The sequence below is a fragment of the Apis mellifera genome, linkage group LG10 (assembly GCF_003254395.2).
Source record: "Apis mellifera strain DH4 linkage group LG10, Amel_HAv3.1, whole genome shotgun sequence".
NCBI lineage: Eukaryota > Metazoa > Arthropoda > Insecta > Hymenoptera > Apidae > Apis > Apis mellifera.
The window spans coordinates 9745058-9768841 of NC_037647.1; the positions used below are offsets into that span (position 1 = coordinate 9745058).

Sequence of the window (23784 nt, forward strand, 5' to 3'; positions counted from 1 at the left end):
TAATTGCTCATCCCAGATGCCGACCAGTTGCACGAGCTTCTCTTTACGAGGAGCCTTTCCTTCTCCCTCGACGGTGATCGTGGAGAGAAAAAAAAAAAACAAGAAGAAGAAGAAGAAGAAGGCGGACCATCCCTCTCTCTCTCTCTCCACGCTTCACTATTCTCCCTGGACAGAGGAAGAGAATAAAGCGGATATAAAAGAAAGAAAAAGGAAAGACGGTTTACATAAAATAATGTATTTATTGTAATACCCCACTTCGCTACAGCGATTAACATTGATTTAACACAACTTATACCGTAAATTCTATTGTAATTATGCATTTCCACACTGACACGATGCCTGGCTGCGACAGGACACTGGAACGATCGCTTGCAGCAGGACGATACGAGACAAATCTGTAAGCTGCAACATCACAAAGCAAAAAAACCCTCTTAATGTCAGAAATTTCCCAAATTTCTCTTTCACTCGCTCATTCACTCAAACGCTCTCTCGCCCAATTTTTCTCTCTCCCGAAGGCGAGGAGTCAGTCATCGGGCGCGAAGTGGCGCTGCTACGAGGCTGGCCTCGGCTTTCCGGGGGTCCCGGGGAACGGTCCCCGGGTATCTTTAAGCGAAGATCTCTTCTTCCCGGCGAAAGCGGGCCGGGAAGGGACGGCGGGGGGGGGGGGACGTTATTAATTGGCTACACGATAAAACAGTGTTAGTCCCCATTCGCCGTCCTTCGCCGGACCCCCCTTGGCTACTTCTTAAGATATGGGGCCACGCGACTCGGGGACACACGCACACGAACGCGCTTCCTTTCTTTCTTCCTTTCTTCCTTCCTTGCGCGTCGAACACGCTCTTTTCGGAGGGAAAGAATTCATCGTTATCCTATCCCTATGAGATCTTTCTCTCTTTATAGCGAAGAATAAAAAAATATGTATCAATTTATAGGGGGGATGGTAATTAAGCGGTAGCGGGAAGATTAAATTAAAGCAAGGGTAAAAGGAGAGAGAAAGGAGCGAAAATACGAAAATACTCATGGCTCCACCACCCTACTCCTCTTTTCTGGACACCTCTGTTTCCGTCCCCGCGTGTATTGGCCGCGCTTCCTTCGTTTTTTGCTCGTTTCTCTCGCTCCTACAACGCTCTCTCTCTTTCCCTCTCGATTTCTCTCCACTACCTGAGGAGGATCGGCGGGTCCTTTGCGTCGCTCGTTACACAGGCGTTCGGTGTCGATGGGGTATATATATATATATATATATATATATATATATATATATATATATATATATATATATATATATATCGCGTGTGTTTCGCGTTTCATACCCCTATCGTTTCTCTCTCCGGGCCGCATCCTCGACCGACCGACCAACCGACCCTTCCTCCACCTCCTCCTTCTTCTTCTTCCCCTCTCCCTTTTTTTCTTTCTTTTGCAATCGGTGTGCGTGCATGTCTCGACCGTTGTTGTTGTTGTTGTTGTTGTTGCCGTTGCCGTGGCCGTTGTCCCTCCCATGGACAACAAGGGGAGGGGGAGGAGAAGAGCGAGCGTATGAGCGCTATAGGCCATAAGGGCTAACAAGGCGATTACTCATGCCTCCCATAAGAAGAAGTTACAAGCGGGTTCGAAGGTTTATTGCGGCAAATGGCGAAATTTGTACCTTGCTAACGATCGGCCGTCTTTTTTGCTCCCCCTCCGTGTCCTCCTCCTTCTCCAACCACCCACCCCCTCCCCCGCCCGTCGTATATATATATATATATACACCAATGTCTACTAGTCGGGGCGGACGGTAATAATTAACGAATCGCAACGAGTTGATCCACGAGCTCGCGGACTCCCCGATTACTCCTCTCTCCCGTTCTCTTTCCAATCGTAAATCCCCCCGCGGCGTTGCTTCGACTTGCTTTCTCCTTTTTTCTCAACCTCCCTTATCGAGCTTCGACGAGGAGGAGGAAAAATTTCATACTTTCGCGAGGAGGAGAAGGAAAGGAAAGATAAAGGAACAACAGGTGGGGAAAATGGCGGTGGCGGTTTTTCGTCGAGGAGGATGAAGGCGGTCCAATTCGAGAAAAATCCTTTTCGAAGGGGGAGAGGAGAGAAGGAGGGATGATCTGCGGGTCGATCGGCGATCCCCGACCGAGGGGCAGGAAACTGCAATTTGGCAAAGTGGTGGCTTAGCTCGGTCCGTTCGTGGGATACGCGGGGCCCTCCTCCTCCTCCTTCTTCTTCGTTCTGCGTGGCCCACGGCAGCAGAAGGAGCTGAAGAAGAAGAAGAAGAAGAAGAAGAGCTCGGCCGGAGCTCTAATTAGATTTTAAGTGAGAAATTGAGCCTGCCGGCAATTTTAAGGAAGCCGAACGCGCCGCCTTGATTAATATCATTATGCGTGTTCACTCGTTATATAGCGGGGTCGGGGTTGGCGCTGGAATTCGCGGATCCCCGAAAACCGGCCGGCAAGAAATTTCGTCCCGTCACTTCCCGATGACGCGATTAACCGCGTCGTTTTTTCTCCTCTTTCTTTCCTCTCTTCGCCGAGGAGGAGAAGAAGAATTCTTATGTGGGAGGAGGAGGAGTATTCGAGATTTTCGATACGATCTTTCTATATCGATCGTTCTATATCGAACGGAGAGATACGCGTTGTTTGTTCGTTTCTTTCTTTCGTCTAATAAAACGGCCACGTAGGTACAATTAACGACTCGATTACGCACAGACCGATGATAATAGCCGCGATTCGAATTATTGAGATATTATTAGCGACGCGTAAATAGGCGATAACACGAGTCGTGGCGTTAATCCGCATCGGTGGAGGCTAATTTTCATAATAGCGATTCCGGAAATTTTCGATCACCTTGGAAAAAAAAAAGTTTTCGAAATGTTACGCAAATGAAGGGAGATAAGGATATACAAATATAGAATAATCGAAACAAACACGGCAAACGAACGCCTCGGGACAAATTGCAAATGCTCGCGAAAATGCAAATTTCATTTTCTTCCTCTCGATCCCGATCGATCCCACGCGAGCTTGGAAATAATTTTCAAGACGATTCTCTCGCTCGTAGTTTTTCGTTAACTCGGCCTGTTATTAATCTCCGCGAGGCCGAGAGGGAAACGCGACGTTATTAATTTAAATCGCCGCGACGAGCAGCGCCGTAAATAAAGGAAACCGGGAGGAGAGGAGATGAAAAATTTTCTCTCCAGGCGAAAATCCCGATAGAGAGAGAGAAGAGGAATTACGGTTGGAGACACCGCTCCTCCTCGAACGGTCGTCCAACGGACGGAGCAACGATTTCGAGAGAGGATAAACTCGATTCGAAAACTGGATCCCGTCGCCGAAAAAACGGGACGAAGGGTGGCTTCAGACGATTCCCTTCCAAACCGTACGAGCTCGCATCGAAAACATTGGAAACTGGAACGGATGATGAAAGGAGAGAGAGAGGGATGAAACGCGGATAAATATACGACGAGGAGCAGAAAATCTCGAATCGATAACGAGACAAATTGCGTAGGTACCGGTATAATTAAAGTCGCGGTAGGCAGCCAATATCTTCGATCGACCGAAGAATCCTCGATGGAACGAGAGAGAGAGTCGTACGAGAAGGAAACGGATGATACGAGCGTGGCGACGACGACGACGAGCGTTCGTATCGGTGTCGCGAGGCCCGGTCCTCCTCCCTCGTCCTATCGAGTCGTCATCTTCGAGGGGGAGGAGAGCTCGCGTTGGTCGCTCGCGCGGCCGATGATAAATGATACGTTGAAATACCGAGCGTAGCGAGCGCGACGACTATGACGACGATGGCGAGATGGTGGATACGATACTTCGAAACTTCCTCCTCGGCCGGGGTTGGAGCGAAGGTAAGCAGGTAAAGAAGAAGGAACGGGAGGAAGAGGAGGAGGGAAAAAAGCGGAGCGAGAGACGGCATAACTGGCCAAAGAGTGGTCCTCGTCCGGAGTGGTCTCGGTAGCGAGCCGGGTGGTGATCAGAGGTGGAGGAGGAGAGGCCGGTGTAGACGGTGGCCGGTGAGAATCCTGCGAGCGGGCTCTCGCGGAGTCCCGAAGGCTAGAACTCCTAGGGAATTCAAGCAAAACCGGTCCAGTCGGATCCGGAGCACCCGCTGGTCAGTCCAGGCTGTCTACTATCCGCTCTACTACCTGGTCTCTCCTTTTCTCTCTTTCTCTCTCTGAAACACGCTCCGTCCAACCTTCTCCTTTCCACTCTCTCTCTCTCTCTGGATTCCTCTCTCGAAAAATTCTTCTTCGAAACTGCGCAAACACGAGAGATCGCTCGAGATGGAACGAAATCGCGAAAGGAGGAGGAGGAGGAGGGAAGGTGGAGGCGCGAGGCTCGCGTCCGAGTATCGAACGGCATGCGTGTAACACAACGCGCGAGATACCTATCTGTCTATCTATCTATCTGTACCTGGCGAGGAGGAGGAGGAGGAGGAAGAAAAAAAGTCGAGCGTCGTGAACGACGATGACGCGATTGAGATGGAACGTCGCATCGTGAGTCGTGGTGGTTGTTGGGTCACGCCTATGACGAATCACGCCATCGGCCACCTAAGCACACCTGCTACCTCTCTCTCTCTCTCCCTCGCTCTCCCCCATTTTTACGCGTTACTCTCTCGTCTCGTTGAAAGAGGAGAGAGGAGGGAGAGAGAGAGATCGGGTGGCTGTTGACGCGATGACAAAAGGCAGCAACGGCGGCAAAGGCTACCGGCTTCCACGGCGGCGTTGACCCCCGTCACCCTTCGAACATCGATTTCCTAGTCGATCCGTCACCGTTAAACACCGCACAGACTGAAAAGGTGGCCGGCTCTCGCCTCGGCTCGCGTGGGGCCCCCTCCCCTCCCCTCTCTCCCTTCCTTCGCAACGACTCGAACCGAGGAAACCTTCGATCTCGCCTCGAAGGAAATCCTACACCGCGCGGCAATATTCCTTCCCCCCTCCCTCCCTGCCCGCGCAAATGCACATTTATACGCCACGTTTTACGATGTAATCCGCGATGCCCGTGTTAAACTTTGTATCGTTTTATAGCGTCCCGCCGCCTTTTCCACGCGGCGAAAAGAGAAAGACTGTGCCGCTTTGTCGTCCCGATCGGGGAAATCCTCCTCTCCCCTCCTTCTCTCGCCGTCTTAATAGAAGGCTTGGAAGGAGGAGGAGGAGGATCCTTCAAACTACGCGCTTTAAAGCGGCGCGCGTCCAATTTCGTTCCACGATTCGATCGAAATCGGTTAAGGGTTAACGAACTTTACTCAAAGATTGTACGACGTGTATAGAATCGGGCCGAAAAAAGGATCGTGCCCAACCAACGCGCTCCAAGGATTACTCCCCTCCTCCCCATCCAGTGCATTCTCTATGCTCTCTCTCTCTCCGCTTCTTCTTCTTCTTCCTACTCTCGTTCCGTGGGCTTCGTCACGGGCGTTCACTGAAATTCTCGCGCCTCGGTGTCTCGGCCGCGCCCTTCGAATCTTCGAAAAAGTTTCGCTCGAGAAAGCTGTTCGAGAGAGAGAAAGAAAGAAAGACTCTCCGCTTTCTTCTTTTTTCCTTCTTTTTTTTTGGATAAAGGACCGAGATTCGGTCGATCGACGACGCGTGAAAACTGAAACTCGAGTGAGAGAGAGAGAGAGAGAGAGAAGGGAGGGGAAAAAGGAGAAGTAGCGTGCACACGCCGCCGGTTTTCCAGTTTCGTCCGCGAGCCGGATTACATTCCCGAGGTCTTAACGAGACGTAATTACACGGCGAAAGGTACGAAGCGACGGATGCCTTCGGAATATAGCTACTAACACGATAATTGCCGCTATTACGGCTCTCTGAAACGTCGTATTTAACGGGCTAAACGCCGTTCGCCTGCTAATCTCGCGCGGAGAAACGCGCCGCCGCACCCCGCCCGATCGATCGATCGAAATCGATATCCTCCCTCTAATCCCACTCTTCCCCCTCTATTCAATTCTATTCTAAACGAAACAACAAATATATCGTCTGCTCCGTTGCCGGGGCGAAAAAAAGAGAAAACGGGGGCTCCGCTTTTTCCGGAATCGTCCCAAAAAGTTGTAGTATAATACGCGTGCGAACGAAGGATACGCGTTAATCTCGCGTAAATGATAATAATAATAATAATAGTAATAATAATAATAATCGAGTCTCGCCTGGGACGAGGACGAGATGTACGCAGCGTATCCTCGGCGACGTGGCAGCTTTCGCTAATGTTGGCATCCCGATATATAATTCCTTTCCATTATTTCCCGTGGCGCATTAATAATTTAACAACAAGCACCGTTTTACGTTGGTAATTTACGTTTACACGTCGATCGTTTATTATTAACAGCGCGAGTAACACGCGAGTGTCGACACACAAGTGTTAGAGGGAAGAGGAAGGGAGGAGGAGGAGGAGGAGGAGGACAACGCACACCGAGGAGGAAGGAAAGACGGGAGCAAGCAGGCAACAAGCGGTTGGAAAACCGTGGGCAGGCGACGCAACATCTCGGCCTCGTTCGTCGAAGCAAACGACTTTTTATCCCTCCCTCCCTCCCTCCCCCTGCGAAAGAGGATGGAGCGTTGAATGAGGGGGGGAAGAGAGGAGGTAAATGCGTTTACCTGGCTCGGCGCGTAATCCCGGTTTAGCGCCCCCTTCTTATCACGCATCGAGTGGCCCATTGTCGCGCTCCTTCTTAACTTCTGAGCACGTTCGCGACCACTCCCGTTTCCCGTCGCCCGTTAACCGATAATTTTTCTTCCTTTCTTCCGAGTTTTCCATCCGGCCCCATCTCTCTCTCTTTCTCTCTCTATATTTGTGTGTGTGCGCGTGTGTCGGCTCGCCGCGAGTCCGGATCTCCCGCTGAGCGCGGCCTCGCTCCCGTTTCGCTCCAGATCGCGCGCGCCTAAAACCCTTCGCCGACGAGCAACGCGAAAAACGTCCCCCCCCCCCTGCTCTGATCTCTCTTTTCCTCGATGGGAAAACCGACTATTCTTCGATAATTGGATAAAGGAAGGCTTCTCGTTTGGCAAGCTACAATAATTATATTTATAATTTATATTTTGTAACGACAAATGATTTGAATAAATACGTAACGGTATTAAAAATTCGATCCCTTCGATTCCTCGAGGTTGGAAAGGAAAATTTCCGAGTTACGAGCACGAAAAGAAGCGGTGGCAGGTTCGAAGGAATTTCGAGGATAATAAATAATGGGGCGGTCAGGCTTATCGCGGGACGTCGCGAAAAAAATACCGCGAACCGGTATATCTTACGGTTTGGAGAGCGCGAGAGTTGGAGCGGTGGCTCGATCCACGGATAAAGGCGGATCCATAATTCCTCTATCTCTCTCTCTCTCTTTCCCCCGCTCGCCATCCGTAATTAATGAACACCGCGCAGAATAGGGAGAATTATTGCACGGTTACACGGGGCGTGCGCGACTTCTTTTATGAAAGGACCCAGAGATTGAAATCGTGACCACGCGGCAGCGGCCTCCGCCGCCGCCGCCCACCCCCTCCCCGGAAAGGAATTTATGCCCGTTCCATAAAACGGAGAAAGGAACGCGTCAGTGGACACATGTCGCGCCACCGGTCTTCCTCCGTTCGACGCGACAATGTCGCGGCCCCCCCTCCTCCTCCCTCCTTCCCTCGTTTATCAACGAGCGCGAAAATTAATATTCGACGATAATCGTTCTCGTCGTCGTCGTTTTCTTTCGCTTGGAAAAAGGAAAGAGAGAGAGAGAGGAGGAATCGTCGACGGGTTTTCGAAAAGCGATTCCGCCGTCGTCAATTTTATTCCCCGCGGTATCGCGGGAAGAACCGACGGCGAAATCGAAAGGCGAAAATACAGCTTATCGTATTTAGCCGGCACGTGGAAAACACGTTTAAGTGCGCAATCACCTTACTCGTACTCGAATACTTAATTTTATAGTAAATACCCGCCGCTAACGTTCCTCGAGCGAGTGATAAAGTTCAAGGCGAGCTTTGTCAATAACTTTGACAAAGACACCCCTCTCCCTCCCTCCCCCGCGGAAAGAGGAAGAAGCGGCGAGGTTTTTTTTTTTCTTCTGATTCAATTCTTAAAAAAATAATCGATCGTTCAAACGGAGGCGACACGTGTAAGAAGAAGGAATAGGAGTGAGAGGAGGTGTTTTTTCGCGAGTCAAACGAGAGAAAGAGGGTGGAGGGCGTTCAGGAATCTCTCTCTTGCTCCCTTTCGTTCCGCCTTCTCTCTCTATCTAACACGAAACGGACAACAATGCCGTGGAACGGTCTCTCGTCCGCATTGCACGCGTCCGTCCGCTAATTCCGCGCGTTTTTTCCCTCCTCTTCTTCTTTACCCTCAACCCCCGTTGCTCTCACCACCCCTGGCTTCCTTCCTTCGAGAGCGAATTGGATTTCAGGAAGGAAGGATGTTTTTTTGCGAGATTCTTAGCATCTGCTCGACACCATCCTCCTTTTCAACGAGGGACAGCAAGAAAATCGGATTCCTCTCGATCGCGATTGTCGCGTTGGGAGCAAAAAAATAAGAGGGAAAAGGAAAAATGGCATACGTAAATGATTTTGGAATCGTAACAACAACTGAATCGCGTAAATCAATTGCACGAAGAGAGAGAGAGAGAGAGAGACTTCCTCCTTGGATGGAGAGAGAGGATACGGGACGATTACAGGCGACACGCGGATCCGGAGCCGAATTACATCGAGGACGGGGGTAAAAACGGTGGTACCGGTTTTTCGAGATGGTTGTAGCGACTCGAGGAGAGAAGAGGAGAGAGGAGGGCTCGAGGGCATCCGCTCGATGCTTTTTCGCCGCCAATTCCACGGGCCGAGGAACGATAATCGTCCCCGATAACGATCTAATTCGGGCGTCGTCGAACAGCCCTCGGTCACGAATCCCTTTCCTCCTCCTCCTCTTCTTCTTCTTCTACCTTCACCCGGAAGAAACGTGGACAAAAGTGGATCCATCTCTCTCTCCCTTTCGAGAAAACGAAAAGGAAAGAAGAAAGGTGTCGGGAACCGTTTCACCGGAAGGGGAAGGCGTCGCTTCCGATTAAAGAGGGGGTGGCGAGAAGGAGGGAAGAATATTTCGTCGGAGGCTAAATTTGCGGCCGGATCGAGCTCGGCTCTGGTTTATCGCGGTACACCCGGTACATTCGATAGCGCCACGCACACGCGCACCCTCTCTTTCGCGCCCCCTCCGAATTTGCATCGCATTTACATCCGATTGCGGCGCGACGCGGGGCTCAAAGTGGCCTCCGAGAGAAAGAGAGAGAGAGAGAGAGACTCTATCGCGAATCGAACGCGCCCCTTCGAGGGTCAGGGGCGCTCGCTGCGTCACTCGTCTAGGCTAGCCTCGACTTTCGATCGATCGAGATTGTACACGTCGACGCCTCGTCGAGAGAGAGAAGAAGGTGAGAGAAACGTCGGGGATCAGGAGGGAGGATACGTATCCAGTTGGACGGATTTTCCCTCGCGCGGAGAATCGAAGGAGCGTCGCCCACCCGGCCGAGCATTCCTCGGGATTTCCTCCGAATGAGCGCTCAAGGTAAGCCGAGAAGAGTCAGGGTCATAGGTGCAGTTACGTCGGAATTGAACATTATTTTCAGCGACGAGTGGCGGCCACTTAACTTGGCCGGCCGTGTGTGTGCGCGCGCGTACGTGCGTGTCATAGGTCCTATTATCGCGGCCACTTGGTGCCGGACCGACTGTACACCGAGTCTGCTAATGTTCGCGCGCCGGCCAACCGTTCGACCCATTTCGCCTTCCACCGGATAAGCTAGAACGAGCTTCGCGGACGAAAAGTGTGTCGCCAGTTATAAAACCGGCCTTCGAAGAGTTCGTCGATCCTCGTGCGAATCGCGCCGCGCTCTCTTTTTCCCATCTTCCCCCCCAATTTTTCCATCTCCTCTCCAGTAATCGTTACCAAACACGAACACGTGACCGATCGAATCCTACGAGATTAGAAACTCGAATATACATATAGAATATAGGGACGAGCGGTCGGCGATTTTACGAGGCATCCGAGAGGAAGAGGGGCGGCGGCGTACGAACTCGCGATTTCTATCGCCTTCGATAGGCGACACCTTCTCCTTGACATTTTCCCTCGACACCTACGGACCTCGAGGAATTCGCTTCGCGGGCGAGAACCCGGTTGCTTTTCACGCGAACGATGGAAAGATGGAGAAAATCCTGGGTTCGAGAACAGAAAGAATAGAAGGAGAAGGAAGCGAAAGCGCGCATCTCCTCCTCCTCCTCCTCCTCCTCGATCGAAGCATCGATAAAATTGAGAATGCACGCGGTCTCCTCCCGGTTTTAATGAATGAACGTCTCGTGGATGCGGCGTAAGGGGGCAGTGGAGGGGGCAAGGGGTGCGGTTGGCGAGGAACGGGCCAGCGGAGGGAGGAGGAGGGGACGGGGAGAGACGGTTGGAGAGAAACAAGACTGAAGCGCGCGCGCGCGCGCCTCTTCCATAGAGGAGAGGAGCGACGCACACGTTCAAACGCGCGCACGTTCGTGTAACGGGCGAGAGACGTACGCCGGAACGAACGGATAGCTCGCCGTTGTACAGATCTACATAATGTTTATTATGCTAACCTAGGCCAACGCGCTTGCATCAACAAGTGTTATATTATCATTCAAATAAAATGTTTTAATCTGCATACGTTTTATCGGCCTCCCTGCGGGCGAATGCGGGGAATGTGGCCACGGCACGAGACACGCGCGTTCCACGCCGGACACGCGGCAACGCTCCAACCCTCTCTCTCCTCCTCCGCCTTTTTTTCGCCCTTTTGTAAACTTATTTACCCCTCCCTCCTTCCTCCACCTGCGCGCGGATTTCCCGGACGTCGACTCCCGTTATATTATAAATTCATTCCGTGACCCTCTCTCCCCCCTTCGACGCGAATTCTCGCCCCGAAAGCTCGATCGAATTACCATCCACCCTCTCCTCCCCTCGAATACGCGGCGAAGCAGATTCGATTCCGCTGCAAATGTCGCGGCGAGTCGCGGCATCGATAAATATATACCAGCGCCGATCCAATTACCTGTCGCGCGCTCCAAACGTGTCGAAATGGATCGAGATATGGACCGAGGAGGAGGAGGGAGGAGGATGGAATTCTTTCGTCGAAAAAGCGTTACGAATTGAAACGCCATGTATCGACCGATGCGTATCGGTGGATATAATGGAATTACAGGGTTTCTCTACAGGGGAGGAGGAGGGCGAGAAGGCCACGCACGCGATGCCACGCGCTGCGAAATTTCGAATAGGACGATTCGAGCGTGGATTCGTTCGATCGAAGAGCAGGGATCGAAGATCGAGAGAAGGAAACGGAGGAAGTTTTTAATACGAGCGTTTCCTGTCCCGAATCTTTCCGCGCCACCTGTGTCTCCGAGCGGATAGATCAGCATTATCATAATTACATTCGATATTTATAATTTATTCCATCCGTCCCCCCTCCCAGTGTTGTCCGAGCACAGGTGGGACAAGAGCCGTTAGATCGGGATGGAAGGAACGAAAAGAAAAGCGAAAAAAAAGAGGGAAAGAGGAGAATGAATCTTCTTTTTTCTTTCTCGAGTGAAAGTGGTAGTAGTAGCGGACGATGAGAGAGAAGACGATGAAAGGAGCCACTCCGTAACCGATTCGTCAGGGATGACCTATGGCAAAGGCGATATCCATCCTCCACGTGGATCTAAGGTCAGGGACGACGGGATCCAGCCGAGGCGTTTTCCGCGAAAACTCTTCCACGCAATCGTCACCGCGTGTCGGCGACAATTACGCGAGCGTTCGCCGACCGGTTGCAAATGTTTTCGCCTCGGTCAGTATTATTGTATCGGTGGTGGTGGTGGTGGCGGTGGTGGTGGTGGACGTTTGCCCTCAATTAACTTTATAAGTGAGTAAGGAGGCGTGCGTGCGTGCGCGCTGTCGACTCGTTCTCCTCCGACTACGTCCGCGAGTACATTCTTCGATCGAGCCAGAAGGAAATCGATGCCAAATCATCCCCTTCGAACCGATCTTCCCCCCCGAAAGATTCGATCGAGGATAGACATTTTCTCCCTCCCTCCCTCCCTTCTCCCTTGTTTGGACGGCGTCGTCCGCAGATCCAGAGACACTCTCGCCACGAGAGAGTCACGCCTACGCTCGCTGAAAGAGAGAAAGCGAATACGAAGGAGCGCGAGAGAGAGAGAGAGAGGGAAGGAGAGACGAGAAGGAGGAGGAGGACGCGTTTTACGCGCGGCTAAACGTGTAGGTACTCGGGCGCATACGAGCTCGAGAGTGTACGGCGGCCGTGGTCGTACAGGTGTACGTTTCGCGAATGCGCGCGTAGGCTCGTTTACTTAGCCAATGCCATACCTGAGTTATTTATCTGTCTTTTGCCCAGCAGCGCCAACCGAGAATGCCTCTATACACGGGAGAGCCAACACTCCTAGAGAGAGACCCGCGCGCGTGGGTCCGGAGCTGTTCAAGGCCTACCTGCTTGCGTCGTCGCTTCGACAAACCGCGATCGCGCTCCTTCCCTCTCCTCTCCTCTCCCCTGCCCCTTTCCTCTTCCCCCGCTTTCGTTACAGCTCGCGATATCTATCCTACCCGCGATATACACATACACACACGCGTGCACGCACATACATGGCGTATAAATATATATATGTATATACGGTGAGAGAAGGAAGGAAAAAAATGGCCGAGATATTTCGGAAAGGAGATCGGTCGATCGAAGAAATCGATCGCTCCGAACCGAACTGGTCCCGAATCGAAAGGAAGGAGGAGGAGGAGGAGGGCGTTGGGCGTCGATCGGAGGCCACGTCGATGGAGAGGAAATCGTAACCGCTCGGTGAAACGTCGTCGAGAGGTGTGGGTTATATACCTAAAGGATGGACGAGGCTCGGCCGTACGTACGTACGTGGCTCGACGAGCTGTCCGTAGCCGGATTGTCAAGTGACGTCAGCGCACCGGAAATGGAATGTAGGTAGCTGTGCTTATTAAGCTTGGCTGGCAGGGGCCGAGGGAGAGGAGGAGGGGAAAGAGAAAGAAGAGAGGAGGAAGAGGCGACGACGCGAGTATCCCGCGAAAGAGAAAGAGAGAGGAAAGGACGAGGTTCAATTGTTTCCTCCGCACACGCGTGCCGCCGCCGCCGCGAGTGCACCGCGCGTTATCGTCCACGTATTCGTTCCTGCACAACCCAATATATATATATATATGTATGTATATGTGGTAAGTTTCGTACGTTTCCGCCCGTTCGACGCGAAAACCGAGCACGAGATGCGATTCCCCTCCGAGGTGTGGGCATCTCGGCTATTAAATCAATGCGCCACCGTGTTCGGGATTCGCGCGCTCCCGGAATGTCAACGAGCTCTCCGGTAAAACTCTCCTCCGGAGAGTTCCGCCGATCGTCGTAAATTGGACGAGCTTCTTCCACTCTCTTGAAAAAAAAAGAACCTTCTCTCTACAAGCCAAGTTCCTCTCCAAACGACGGATCGTCGAGAGAAGAAAGAAAGATTCGTGAAAGGTGTCTCCCTATATATATATATATGTATATACGTAATTAACCGGGTGTTCCGGTTAAGGTCGCGTGAGGCAACGTCTCGAAAGGCTGTACACTTTTGTATCTCTGGACTATTGAAACGATGCACGCGTTGGCAATGCGCGCGAGTCGAGGAATGCGAACCGGCCGATTGGTCTGGCGCCGTAAGTCATCCGGGCGAAAAAACCTGTCGGGAAGGACGCTCGACTTTTCAGACTACGACGACGACTACGAAAACGATGTCGCGGAGACTGGTTCGTCTAAATAGGTTTTCGAATAACAGGAGGAGATATATACTCTCGAATCGAACGTTGGAGAAACTCGGAGGGGGAGGATCGGACGAAGCGAATCGCGAGCGGCGTCGTGCACGTACACGATACGCCTATAACGATAATTTCGGTGGATGTGAACGGAACGAGCGTGGCGGATCCGAAGGAGAAAGAAGGAGGGAGGAAGAAGGAGAAAGCGCAGAGCGCATGCCTCCCCGTTTCGAAAGGGGGTAGTAGTAGGTGGAGTGGTTGGCGCCTGCGCCTCTCTCTCTCTCTCTCCTCCACTTTCCATTTCTCCTTTCCAATTCTTTTCCACCCGTTTCTTCTCTTTCAGGGTCCACTCCTCCCTCCCCCTTCTCTCTTTCTCGTCTCTCATTTTCAACGGGGGAACTCGTTAGTCGCGCGTGTCACGCATCGACCGAGGTGAAAACCGTGCGATTTTCCTTTTCGCGCCCTTTTCCTCGCCATTTTTTTTTCAACGGAGGGAGATTAATCTTAGAGGAGGCGAAAAGGCGCGAGCGACCGGTCGGTCGAGTCTGGGCGCGCGCGCGTCGCGTTATGTCACCGCGTCCCGCAAAAATTCTCGTCGCCTCGTTTCTCGCGCTCAGCCCGAGAACTCTGGCTAAGGAGAGAGATCCTAGGAATCGATAGGGAAGCGCGCTCGCCGGATCGAAACCTGTTCTTAAAATTGATTTAACGGTTGTCCGTTCCAGCCTGCCCCTGCCCGTTCCATTCCCCCCGCGAAACGCGACCCCTCCGACAAACAATTCCCGCCTTTTGCCCGAGAAAAGAAACAATCAGCCCCCCTCGTGTCTTTACCGTACGCGCGCGCACGCCTCGCCGTGCATAATTAAAGGCAATTCGCGCTTCCACGTAATAATCGTTGGATACGCTTCGAACCTCGGAGAGGAGAGAAGGGCCCCGGCTCGCAGGAACCGGAAGCTCCCTCGTGTCCGTCGGAACACGTCCAACACGCGCGATTCTATTCTCCTTTTCTCGGAACGAAGAAAATGCGCCGAGCCGAGCCGAGCCGAGCCGAGTTTCCAAGTATCGATATTTCATCGATCGATCCCTCGCTTCCTCCTAGTTTCGTAACCAATCGGACGCGAAAGATCGCCTCCTCTTGGGAGAGGATTATCCGAGGCTTGTCAGAAGCTATCCTCCATGCTCCATATTAATGTTACCAAGACGGCTCTCTCTCCTCGAAAAGATCGTAACGCGACACCTCTTTCGACAACACCTCTCTCTCTCTCTTCGATTTATGAAATGTCTCTTCGAAAAGAATTTTCGAATCATTAAAGTGGACGTATATACGTATATACAAAACGTTATCGACGCTCCAATAGCGTCTCGAGGAATATATATTTCTATCGAGATCCCAGCTGTGCAAAGTGGATTAAACGTCGATTGATCTTGGACGGAGCGTATTTGCGCAAGTTGGAGGAGTTTGTCGTTTTCGTGGAGTTGTCTCGCCACGATTCCAAATCGAGACGGGAGGAAAAATTGGACCAGCCAGAATCTACCTCCAATTATTTCGCGGCCGATTGGAATCCGTGTGGCGTGGAAAACCGGGCTCAATTACGGGATACTCGTTGCGATCGCTTGGGGACGCTTGGTGGGGGATTAATTGGAACGCGGATTCGACGAGTGCGCGAGTAATTGCGACGATTTTTCTGGGGTGGAGGGAAGGAAGAGAAAGAGAAACGGAGAGGAAAGGAAATCGCGTTGAAAATATCGAGAGATTTTCGATGGAAATGGTACTGATACTTTTCGAACGAATGAAAATCGACGAGCGAAGATCGAAACCTTCTTCTTCCCGGTTAATTATCCACTTGTCGCATCGCCTATCACGATGATTAACGGTTACGAGCGCTCGTCCCATTATCGCGGCCGGTAATTGAAACGGGAAAAGGATTGTGCTCGCCACGAAATCGAGCTTGGATCCTCCCCCCGTTTCGAAAGCGTTTCGACGAGCCCGTGAAAATAATCCGACGAACGATATATATGTATCGAAGGATCCGTCGACTCTTCTCTTTTCCCTTTTCGTTGGAGCGAGCAAAGTGATGATTCTTGGCAAATGAAGAGCAGAGAAAGAAAATAAAGAAACGTGGAATACTGTTGTTGTATTACTTTCATGTCGTTTATTAATTAAAATTCAGTAGTAATTTAGCTTCTGCCATTCTAACAAAACGTCACCACCATTCGCCAGATCTTTATTTTTACGTTAATAATAATTAATCGTTTAATTATAATAATATACAGGGAGAAGGAGGAGCTGTGTACAGTGTTGTTGTTGTTGTTGTTGTTGTTTCCAATACGCATGTCTCGTTTCCGCGGTTTTCGTATTTTCTTTTTCTCGAGATTTTCAACTCTAACTTTTTTCTTTCAATTTTTCATCTTTACATTCCTCTTTATTATCGTTATCTTTCTCTTCTTTCTCTCCCGTTCCCTTTTTTCCCGTTTCATCGTATCGTCGATCCTTCCATCCATCCATTTCCCTCGCATTCGTCCCTCTTTCTTCCACACACGCGTCTCTCTCTTTCTCTCCCTCTCTCTCTCTCTCTCTCTTTTCTCGCACGTGCACCGATTTTTAAAGAAAATTTCCTCCACGCATGGCGGTTCGGGAAGAAATCGGTCGAAGAAATCGAAGAAACTTTCCAAGAGCTCTCGAATTCGAGGACGAAATTTACGCGTCTTTCCCTCCCCCCTAAAAAAAAAAAAAAAGAAAAGCGTCTCTTCGATCCCGTCTCCTCGATTCCATCCCTTTCCTTGGCAAGAGACGATCCATCGCATCCACACGTTTCTTCTTCTATTTACAAAGAAAAAAAAAAAAGAAAAAAAAGAAACGCAGCAACAACGCGCCCTCGCGTATCCTGTCGCGTATCAAACGGACAAAACTCGAGCGCCGATAAAGATAGCTCTCGATCTTCCCTCGAAAAACGACTAACTCTACTCTAACCTTTCAACGAATTCGCGAAAGGATACGCGAAGGGGACAATGATTAAGGAAAAAAGAGAAAGAAAAAGAAGAAACAATCTTTACAAAAAAACAACAGAGATTCTTCGTCGTCTCAACTCTCTCTCCTTCTCTTTCTTTCTCTCTTTCACTCCCTTTAAAAAACATTTGGCGCGAAATGAAAAGTTTTTCCCTTCCTCTTCCTCTCGAGCGCGTCTCGTTAAAATAACAGAAACCAAAGAACCACAACCGGGTTGAGGGGAGGGGAATAATTCGAATCTAGGCGATCTATTTGTGTCGATAAAAATATATAAAGAAAAGAGACACGTTATATATATATATCTTCTTTCGTTCTCCAGAATCGTTCGTTTCGCCGCCGAAAATCGCGGATCGAAGTCAGGGCAGGTACATACATACACACACGATCTTTCTCTCTCTTTCTCTCAGGGAATCGGTTACGTTTCTCTTCGATTTTCGCGCGATAACCCACGCGAAATAGTGGCCACAGTTGAGCAAATAACAATCACAGAATGTTGTGCGTCGGCGATAAAACGCGCGCGTCTAATCTCGACGCGAAACGTCGAAACGAAACGTTCTCTTAATACGAAGCCGTGTTAATCCGATAGAGAGAGAGAGAGAGAGGGATAGAGGAGCCCTATCTCTCCATCTATCCGTCTCTCCATCTTTCTCGTCACCTTGTTTCATTTCTGGCGAGAGAAACGGGAACAGAAGCGGGGAGAAGTGAATTCGAGGTACAATATCGAAGGTAGCAATGATCAAAAGCGGCAGGGATCGATCACGGAAACTGTCCGAGGCGTTTCGAAGCGTTCGAACGGCTTTTAACAGCGCGATCATCGCCGTCGAATCGTCCCCGTCGGCCGGCAACATCTGTCACCTCTGAGAGATGTGGCCGAGTTTACATAATGCTCGGCATCTCCGAGTATTATGGAGTCGTCGAAAACCGACGTGTCGCCTAATTATATTCGTGTGTTATATTTCGGATCTGTTTGACCGACGGGGGTGGGATGGAGGAGAGGTGAGGTGAACTGTTTCGTTTCGACTCGTTTAGAAAGCGAAGAAAATTCCAAGACGAGTTGCAACGTAAGAAATTTCGGCGAAGAGAATTCGAAGGGCGAGTTAAATAAGAGAAGAGAGATGCGTTGCGTTGGAATTTCCAACGAGAGAGAGAGAGAGAGATCGAATCGAGATATCTCAAGATAAAGGAGGAGGAACGAAACGAGGAATGTGTTTTTGACCGATGCGAAAAGCGAAAGTGGAAAACTGTGAGGGATTTTATCGATAGATCGCGGAAACTCTTAACTCGTCTCGAGTTGGATCTCTGAAAATCTTGATCCTTCACCTCCCCCCATCGCCACGTGGCCGAATTCCCCTCCCCCCCCGATTCGAAATCGGCCGACCACGTTTCTAATCGTTCGATGATATCGATGATGACCGCGCCGATCGAGAGAATGGAATGGAAAAGTATGGCCGACCGTTTCCATCACGGAAGCGCGTATATAATGCCGATAATAAACCGGGTCCCGTGGCCAATCGTAGAGCGAGAACAATCGAATTCCACGTGGCTGAGGGAGGGAGGTGGGGGTGGAGGGGAAGTGTGGAGCGATCTATCGACGAATCCGCGAAATTAAAAACGGGTTCGCGGATTTTTTACGGCGAGACGAACGAACGGAAGCGGCAAGACGAGACGCAGAAAGCGGAGAGAGAAAGAGAGAGAGAGGAAAAAAATTAAGAGACAAATTAAGAGACGATAATCGCGAAAAATGTAACGAACGAGAAAGAATAGAGAGAGAGAGAGAGAGAGAGGGAGAGAGAGAGAGAGGGAGAAGAGCCCGGCCAATGCCCGGCGGCAACGAAAAACGCAAAAATTCTCGCTCTGCGATTAGCCTCCGGGCAACAGAATGGTAATGATAACATTAATAATAATTGCGATGTTAATAATAATCATAATAATAAAGAATAATAATAAATGACAATAAAGACGACTAATAATATAATAGCAATAATAATAAAATCATCGTAATAATGATAAATAATAATGACAGATTCTATTGTCGTTTACAATAGTTAATTTTTTTTTTCTCCTTTTTTTTTTTTTTTTTCTTTTTTTTTCCTTTTTTTTTTTTTTTCTCTCTCCGCGAAACGATGCCTTGACGATAATGTCGCAATAATATATAATATAGCTCTACAACCTCTCGACGTCGCCATAGATTTCTCTCTTATATATACATAGATTCTTTTTTCCTTTTTCTGTATTTATATATATATATATATGTGTGTGTGTGTGTGTGTGTATGTATTTATATATATATATAGGGCTTCTCATTTGTATATATATATTTATACGTTTCGTTTCTTTTCTTTTTTTTTTTTATTTATATATATATATATATATACTTACTCTTTATACACAGAAGGGGTTTTTTCATTGCAAGGGAGTTCTGTCTGGTTGTCGCTTAGGATTCTTTCTCAGCACACGATTCTTTCCCGACACGCGTGCCTCTTTTTCCCCCGTTTCTCACGCGTGTCCTGTCCCTCTCAGGATTGCGATCAATCGGTTTTGTCTTTACTTTTTTTTTTCTTTTCTCCTTTTTTTTTTTTTCTTTTTCTCCTCTCACGCACTTGGTCGCGCCGCATCATTTATTCCCTCGCTCCACACACCTCCTTCTCCTTTTCTTTTCTTTTCTTTTCCTTTCCTCTCTGTCTTCGTCTCCGATCGAGTCGAAAACTCGATCCGACTCGTTCGAGATCGGCGACGGCGACGGCGACGACGACGACGAGGAGAACGATGATGACGACGATGATGACGATGATGACGACGACGACGATGACCATCACCACCATCGCGAAGACGACGGCGACGGCGACGACGTGGACGACGACGTGGACGACGACGACGACGACGACGACGATTACGATGACGACGATGGCGACGACGATGGCGGCGACGACGACGACGACGACGACGACAGCGACGGCGGCGGCGGCGACGACGGCGACGACGACGACGACGAAGAAGAAGACGACGACGATGCGCGCTCTCACTTAACTTACTAGCTTTATCTAGTACATTATTTACAGTCCATATTTACTTATGTTACATCATCCGGCGGGTTTGCTTCGAACAAATCCCACGCGAACGTACACCGCTCTTCGCCTCTGGCTGCGTTTCCTTTAATTTTCCTCGGGCATATAGCCACATATCCGTCCGTCGGTCTCCCGTCCGCGACGGGATCGCGTTCGTCGATATATACGATATATGCGCACAACAGCGTTCCTCGCACCATTTCTCCTCCTTTCGTATTTTTGCACCGTCGTAAACGAGAACAACAACGACGACGACGACGAATTATACACGATCAGACGTTCAACGTCCCTTTTTATCCTCCTCCTCCTCTTCTTCTTTTTCTTCCTCTTCTTCCTCCTCTTCTTCTTCCTCTTGTTTCGAACAATGAACCAACAAAACGAGGAGCGAACAGACGGACGGATCGAAGCAACCGAAGAAACTGTACGCACTTTCCAAACACCGGGATATCGCGCGATCGTATGATTAAAAACTCGGCGACGAAACAAGAAGAACGAAACAAGACGATCGCGGGCCGCGAGATTTTTCGTTTCCCGATTTCCTCGAACAATTGGCCGATCAATCAAAAAGGGTGGGAAAGAGAAAGGGTGGTAAGTAAAGGAAGAGAGAAAGAGAGAGAGAGAGAGAGAGAGAGTCAATTCGATCGACGAACAGACGATGATCGGCGACGGCGGCGGTGGCGGCTGCTGCGGCTGCGGCTGCGGCTGCGACACGTTGGCGTTATCCCTGAGATTCGTAGCCGATCGTAGGCGAATTTCCAAGAGCGTTTTTCCTTCCTCCTTTCCTTCTTTCCTTCCTTACTTATTTATTTACTTATTTACTTATTTATTTATTTATTCATTTATTTATTTATCCTTGTTTTTTCCTTGTTTCGGGCGGGCGCGTTTCGCGATCGCGCCACCACGAGCCTCCCCGTTGATCGGCTTTTCTCTCTCGTTGCGCGACTCGGCCTCGTTGCGTAATCCCCGTTGTAGAACCTCGTCCAAGAGACGAAGAAAGAAAGCCTTCGGCAAGGGCGGCACGATCACGACGACGACGACGACGACGACGTACGACGAAGTAGCGGTCTGGTGAGTTGGACTAGGGAGCGAAACAACATTTCCTTCTCTCCTCTTCCCTCCTCGGCCACGTCTACTACGAGGTGGTCGAGTAGCTGCCGGTGCGCGCCTGCAGGTAGTGGTGATAAAACGGAGGGAGCGTTTCCGGTGGCGAGGAAACCGGATTGTTCGCCGAGTTTTGCGAAGTTATCGAGAGGCCCAACGGGGGAGGCCCGGGCGAACGCTAGTGGGCCGCCAACGAGTGCGCGGTGAGGCCCTGGGGACTGAGCATGGGGGGGCTGTGGCTGTGGCCCATGGGGGATCCGTGAAGGTGGTCCTGGGGATGGTAGCCCTGGTGGAGGCCAGGCTGGCTTTGGTGGCCAGGCGGCACGCCCTCTATGATCCCGTCGCCGAGCGTGTTCGGCGGGGTCATCCTCTTCTCCTTTTGCCGTCGGTTGCAGAACCACACTCTGACCACCTCCTTCTCCAACTGGAGGCTGTCCGCGAGGGTGGTGATCTCCTGGGCGGAGGGTTTCGGCTGTTTGTGGAAATGTTGCTCGAGGGCGCCCTTCACCGACACCTCGATCGAGGTCCTCTTCTTCCGTTTCCTGCCCTGGGCGGCTATCTTGTCTATACTGGTCGGCGAGCCGGTCGTCGAGTCCGCCTCCTCGAGCCACTTCTGCAGCAACGGCTTCAACTTGCACATGTTCTTGAAGCTGAGCTGCAACGCCTCGAACCTGCATATCGTCGTCTGGGAGAACACGTTCCCGTAGAGGGTGCCGAGCGCGAGGCCCACGTCCGCCTGGGTGAAGCCGAGCTTGATCCGGCGCTGCTTGAACTGTCTGGCGAACGCCTCGAGGTCGTCCGAGGTCGGGGTGTCCTCCTCCCCGGCGCTCTGATCCCTGTCGTGCGCGTGGCCCGGGTGAAGCGAGTGGCCGACCGGCGAGCCCGGATCCCTCAGGTTCGGGTGCAGCCCCGTCTGGTGGTTGTGGAGTTGGGGATGGTGCTGGGGATGGTGCGGGTGCAGCATCCCGTTCATCGCCGCGTGGTACTGCTGGAGGGTGGTGGGCGAGGCCGCGCCACCGCTCGGGTTGTAATGGGCCGAGGGCACGACGGGCGCGTGCCAACTCGAGTGCGGGGACGCCATCCCGGGCGATTGGTGAGGCCCTCCGCGGTGATGCATCGACTGGTCGTTGGCGGCGGCCGCCGCGGCGGCCGCGGTCGCCGCCGCCGCCGCGATCGACGGCTTCACGTCCAGCCCGGCCACGTTCGCCTGGTGCGGATGGTGGTGCGGATGGTGGCTGGTGTGGTGCATGCCCATCGAGGCCGCCCAGTGGTCGCTGCTCGGCTGCAGGCTCACCCAGGGGTTCGCCGACGAGAGGCTGGCCGGCGACGGGTGCGACAGGCCGTTCGGCGACGGGGACGACGTCACCTGGTGATGATGATGATGATGGTGGTGATGCTGCGGCGCCGGCATGTACTTCATCTCCCCGGCGTCGGCGGCGCTGCGAGGCGAGCCCGAGGAGTAGCCACCCACAGCGATATTCATCCCGATCGCGGTACCCGAACCACCATCCAGCTCGGACGACACTGCGCTACTAATCGGCATGTACGTGGTAGCGGCCATCTACTTCCGCTCGTCCACACCTCGATTTTCCTTCCTATCTCCGATCCCCTTTCGGGCTGCCCTCTAAGGGCACCCTTTCCCCCGCTTCCTTTCCACTTCTCCCTTTTTCCACTTTCTCCCTTTCCTCTTTCTCTCTCCTCTTTTCTTCTTCCTCCTCCTCCTCCTCTTCTTCCTCCTCCTCCTTTTCGATTATCCCTCTCGTCCACGCGTGTCTCTACGTTATACGGGGAATGATTTACGAGTCGTCGTAGGCTTCGCGAAGGAAATAGAAAATCTCTCTGCGCACGACACCGATGATCTCACAACCGACCTTTTCGGATCAACGCACAGTCCATCGTTCGCGGCTACGCACCAAATCCCGAGTAAGAGGCATCGTGGAACGCGCGGCGACCGATTCGTCCATACTTGTCCGCGGATGGAAACGACGAAATGATACTCTTTTTCTTCTCTCCACAGGGGAGCGAATGATATATATGTATATATATATCTCCGTCCACTCCACTCGTCCCGACGTTTCGAACACAACCGCGTCCAACCAAGATCGGTCGCAATCCGTCGTCGTTTCAACTTGCCACACTTCTTGCCGTGTTTCGTTCAACACCGAACTGAAACCCCGGTGATGGCCGCGATGATGCCGTTGCTCCTACGAGACGGGAACAGGAGGCACGATCCCGTGTATATATAATATCACTCGCGACCGATCACTGTGACGCCGTGACACGACCACGAAGAAGACGGCACTCGCGGCTCGGGTGTCCCGTCGTTCCGCAAAGACGGGAGAGCACGAGCTTGACGACGACCCGGACGAGCACGATCACGGGAGAAGAGTATCAAGCCGATTCACGGCGCGGTGTCTTGCTTGTGCGCGCGCGTGTGCGTGTGTATACGCGTGTCGCGTGTGCGTGTGTGTCATGTGTACGTGTGTGTGTACGTGTATGTATGTGTGCGTGCGTGTTTTTCTCGCGCGAGTGTGCGGCGCGAGAGAGGATCCGAGTGAGTGAGAGAGAGAGAGAGAGAGGAGACTGTGTGTACGTGCGTGCGCGCGCGCGCGCGAGAGAGTGGAGACGAAAACGGCTCGGAAAGATCTCGCTCAGGCTCTCTCATGCGTTATGCATGTCGTAGCTGAGAGCGACTGACTGCCTCGCCTCGCAGCTCGCTCGAGGTTCCCGAGGCTCCCGGAGCGCTCGGTGGAACTCGAGTCATGCGCGCCACGCTCCTGCACATCCCCACCCTGCCCTCCCGCTCGCGCTGCCATTGGCCCCGCGCGCAAGGTGGCCGTCGACGAACGTCACCGTCGGGCGGAACCTGGCCCGGCCGCGCCTCCGAGGC

At 51.6% G+C, this 23784-nt stretch overlaps 1 protein-coding gene across 1 annotated transcript; it reads right to left on the reverse strand.

Annotated features, from left to right (window-relative positions):
• Window positions 1–219: 219 nt before the first annotated feature.
• LOC100577603 (POU domain protein CF1A) lies at window positions 220–23623 on the reverse strand. The gene is made up of 2 exons (XM_026443451.1): window positions 19108–23623; window positions 220–402 (listed from the first exon to the last, which is right to left on the reverse strand). Exon 1 carries the CDS (start codon window positions 22453–22455, stop codon window positions 21073–21075), a length of 1383 nt encoding a protein of 460 aa, XP_026299236.1. The 5' UTR covers window positions 22456–23623; the 3' UTR covers window positions 220–402; window positions 19108–21072.
• Between the last annotated feature and the right edge of the window lie 161 nt (window positions 23624–23784).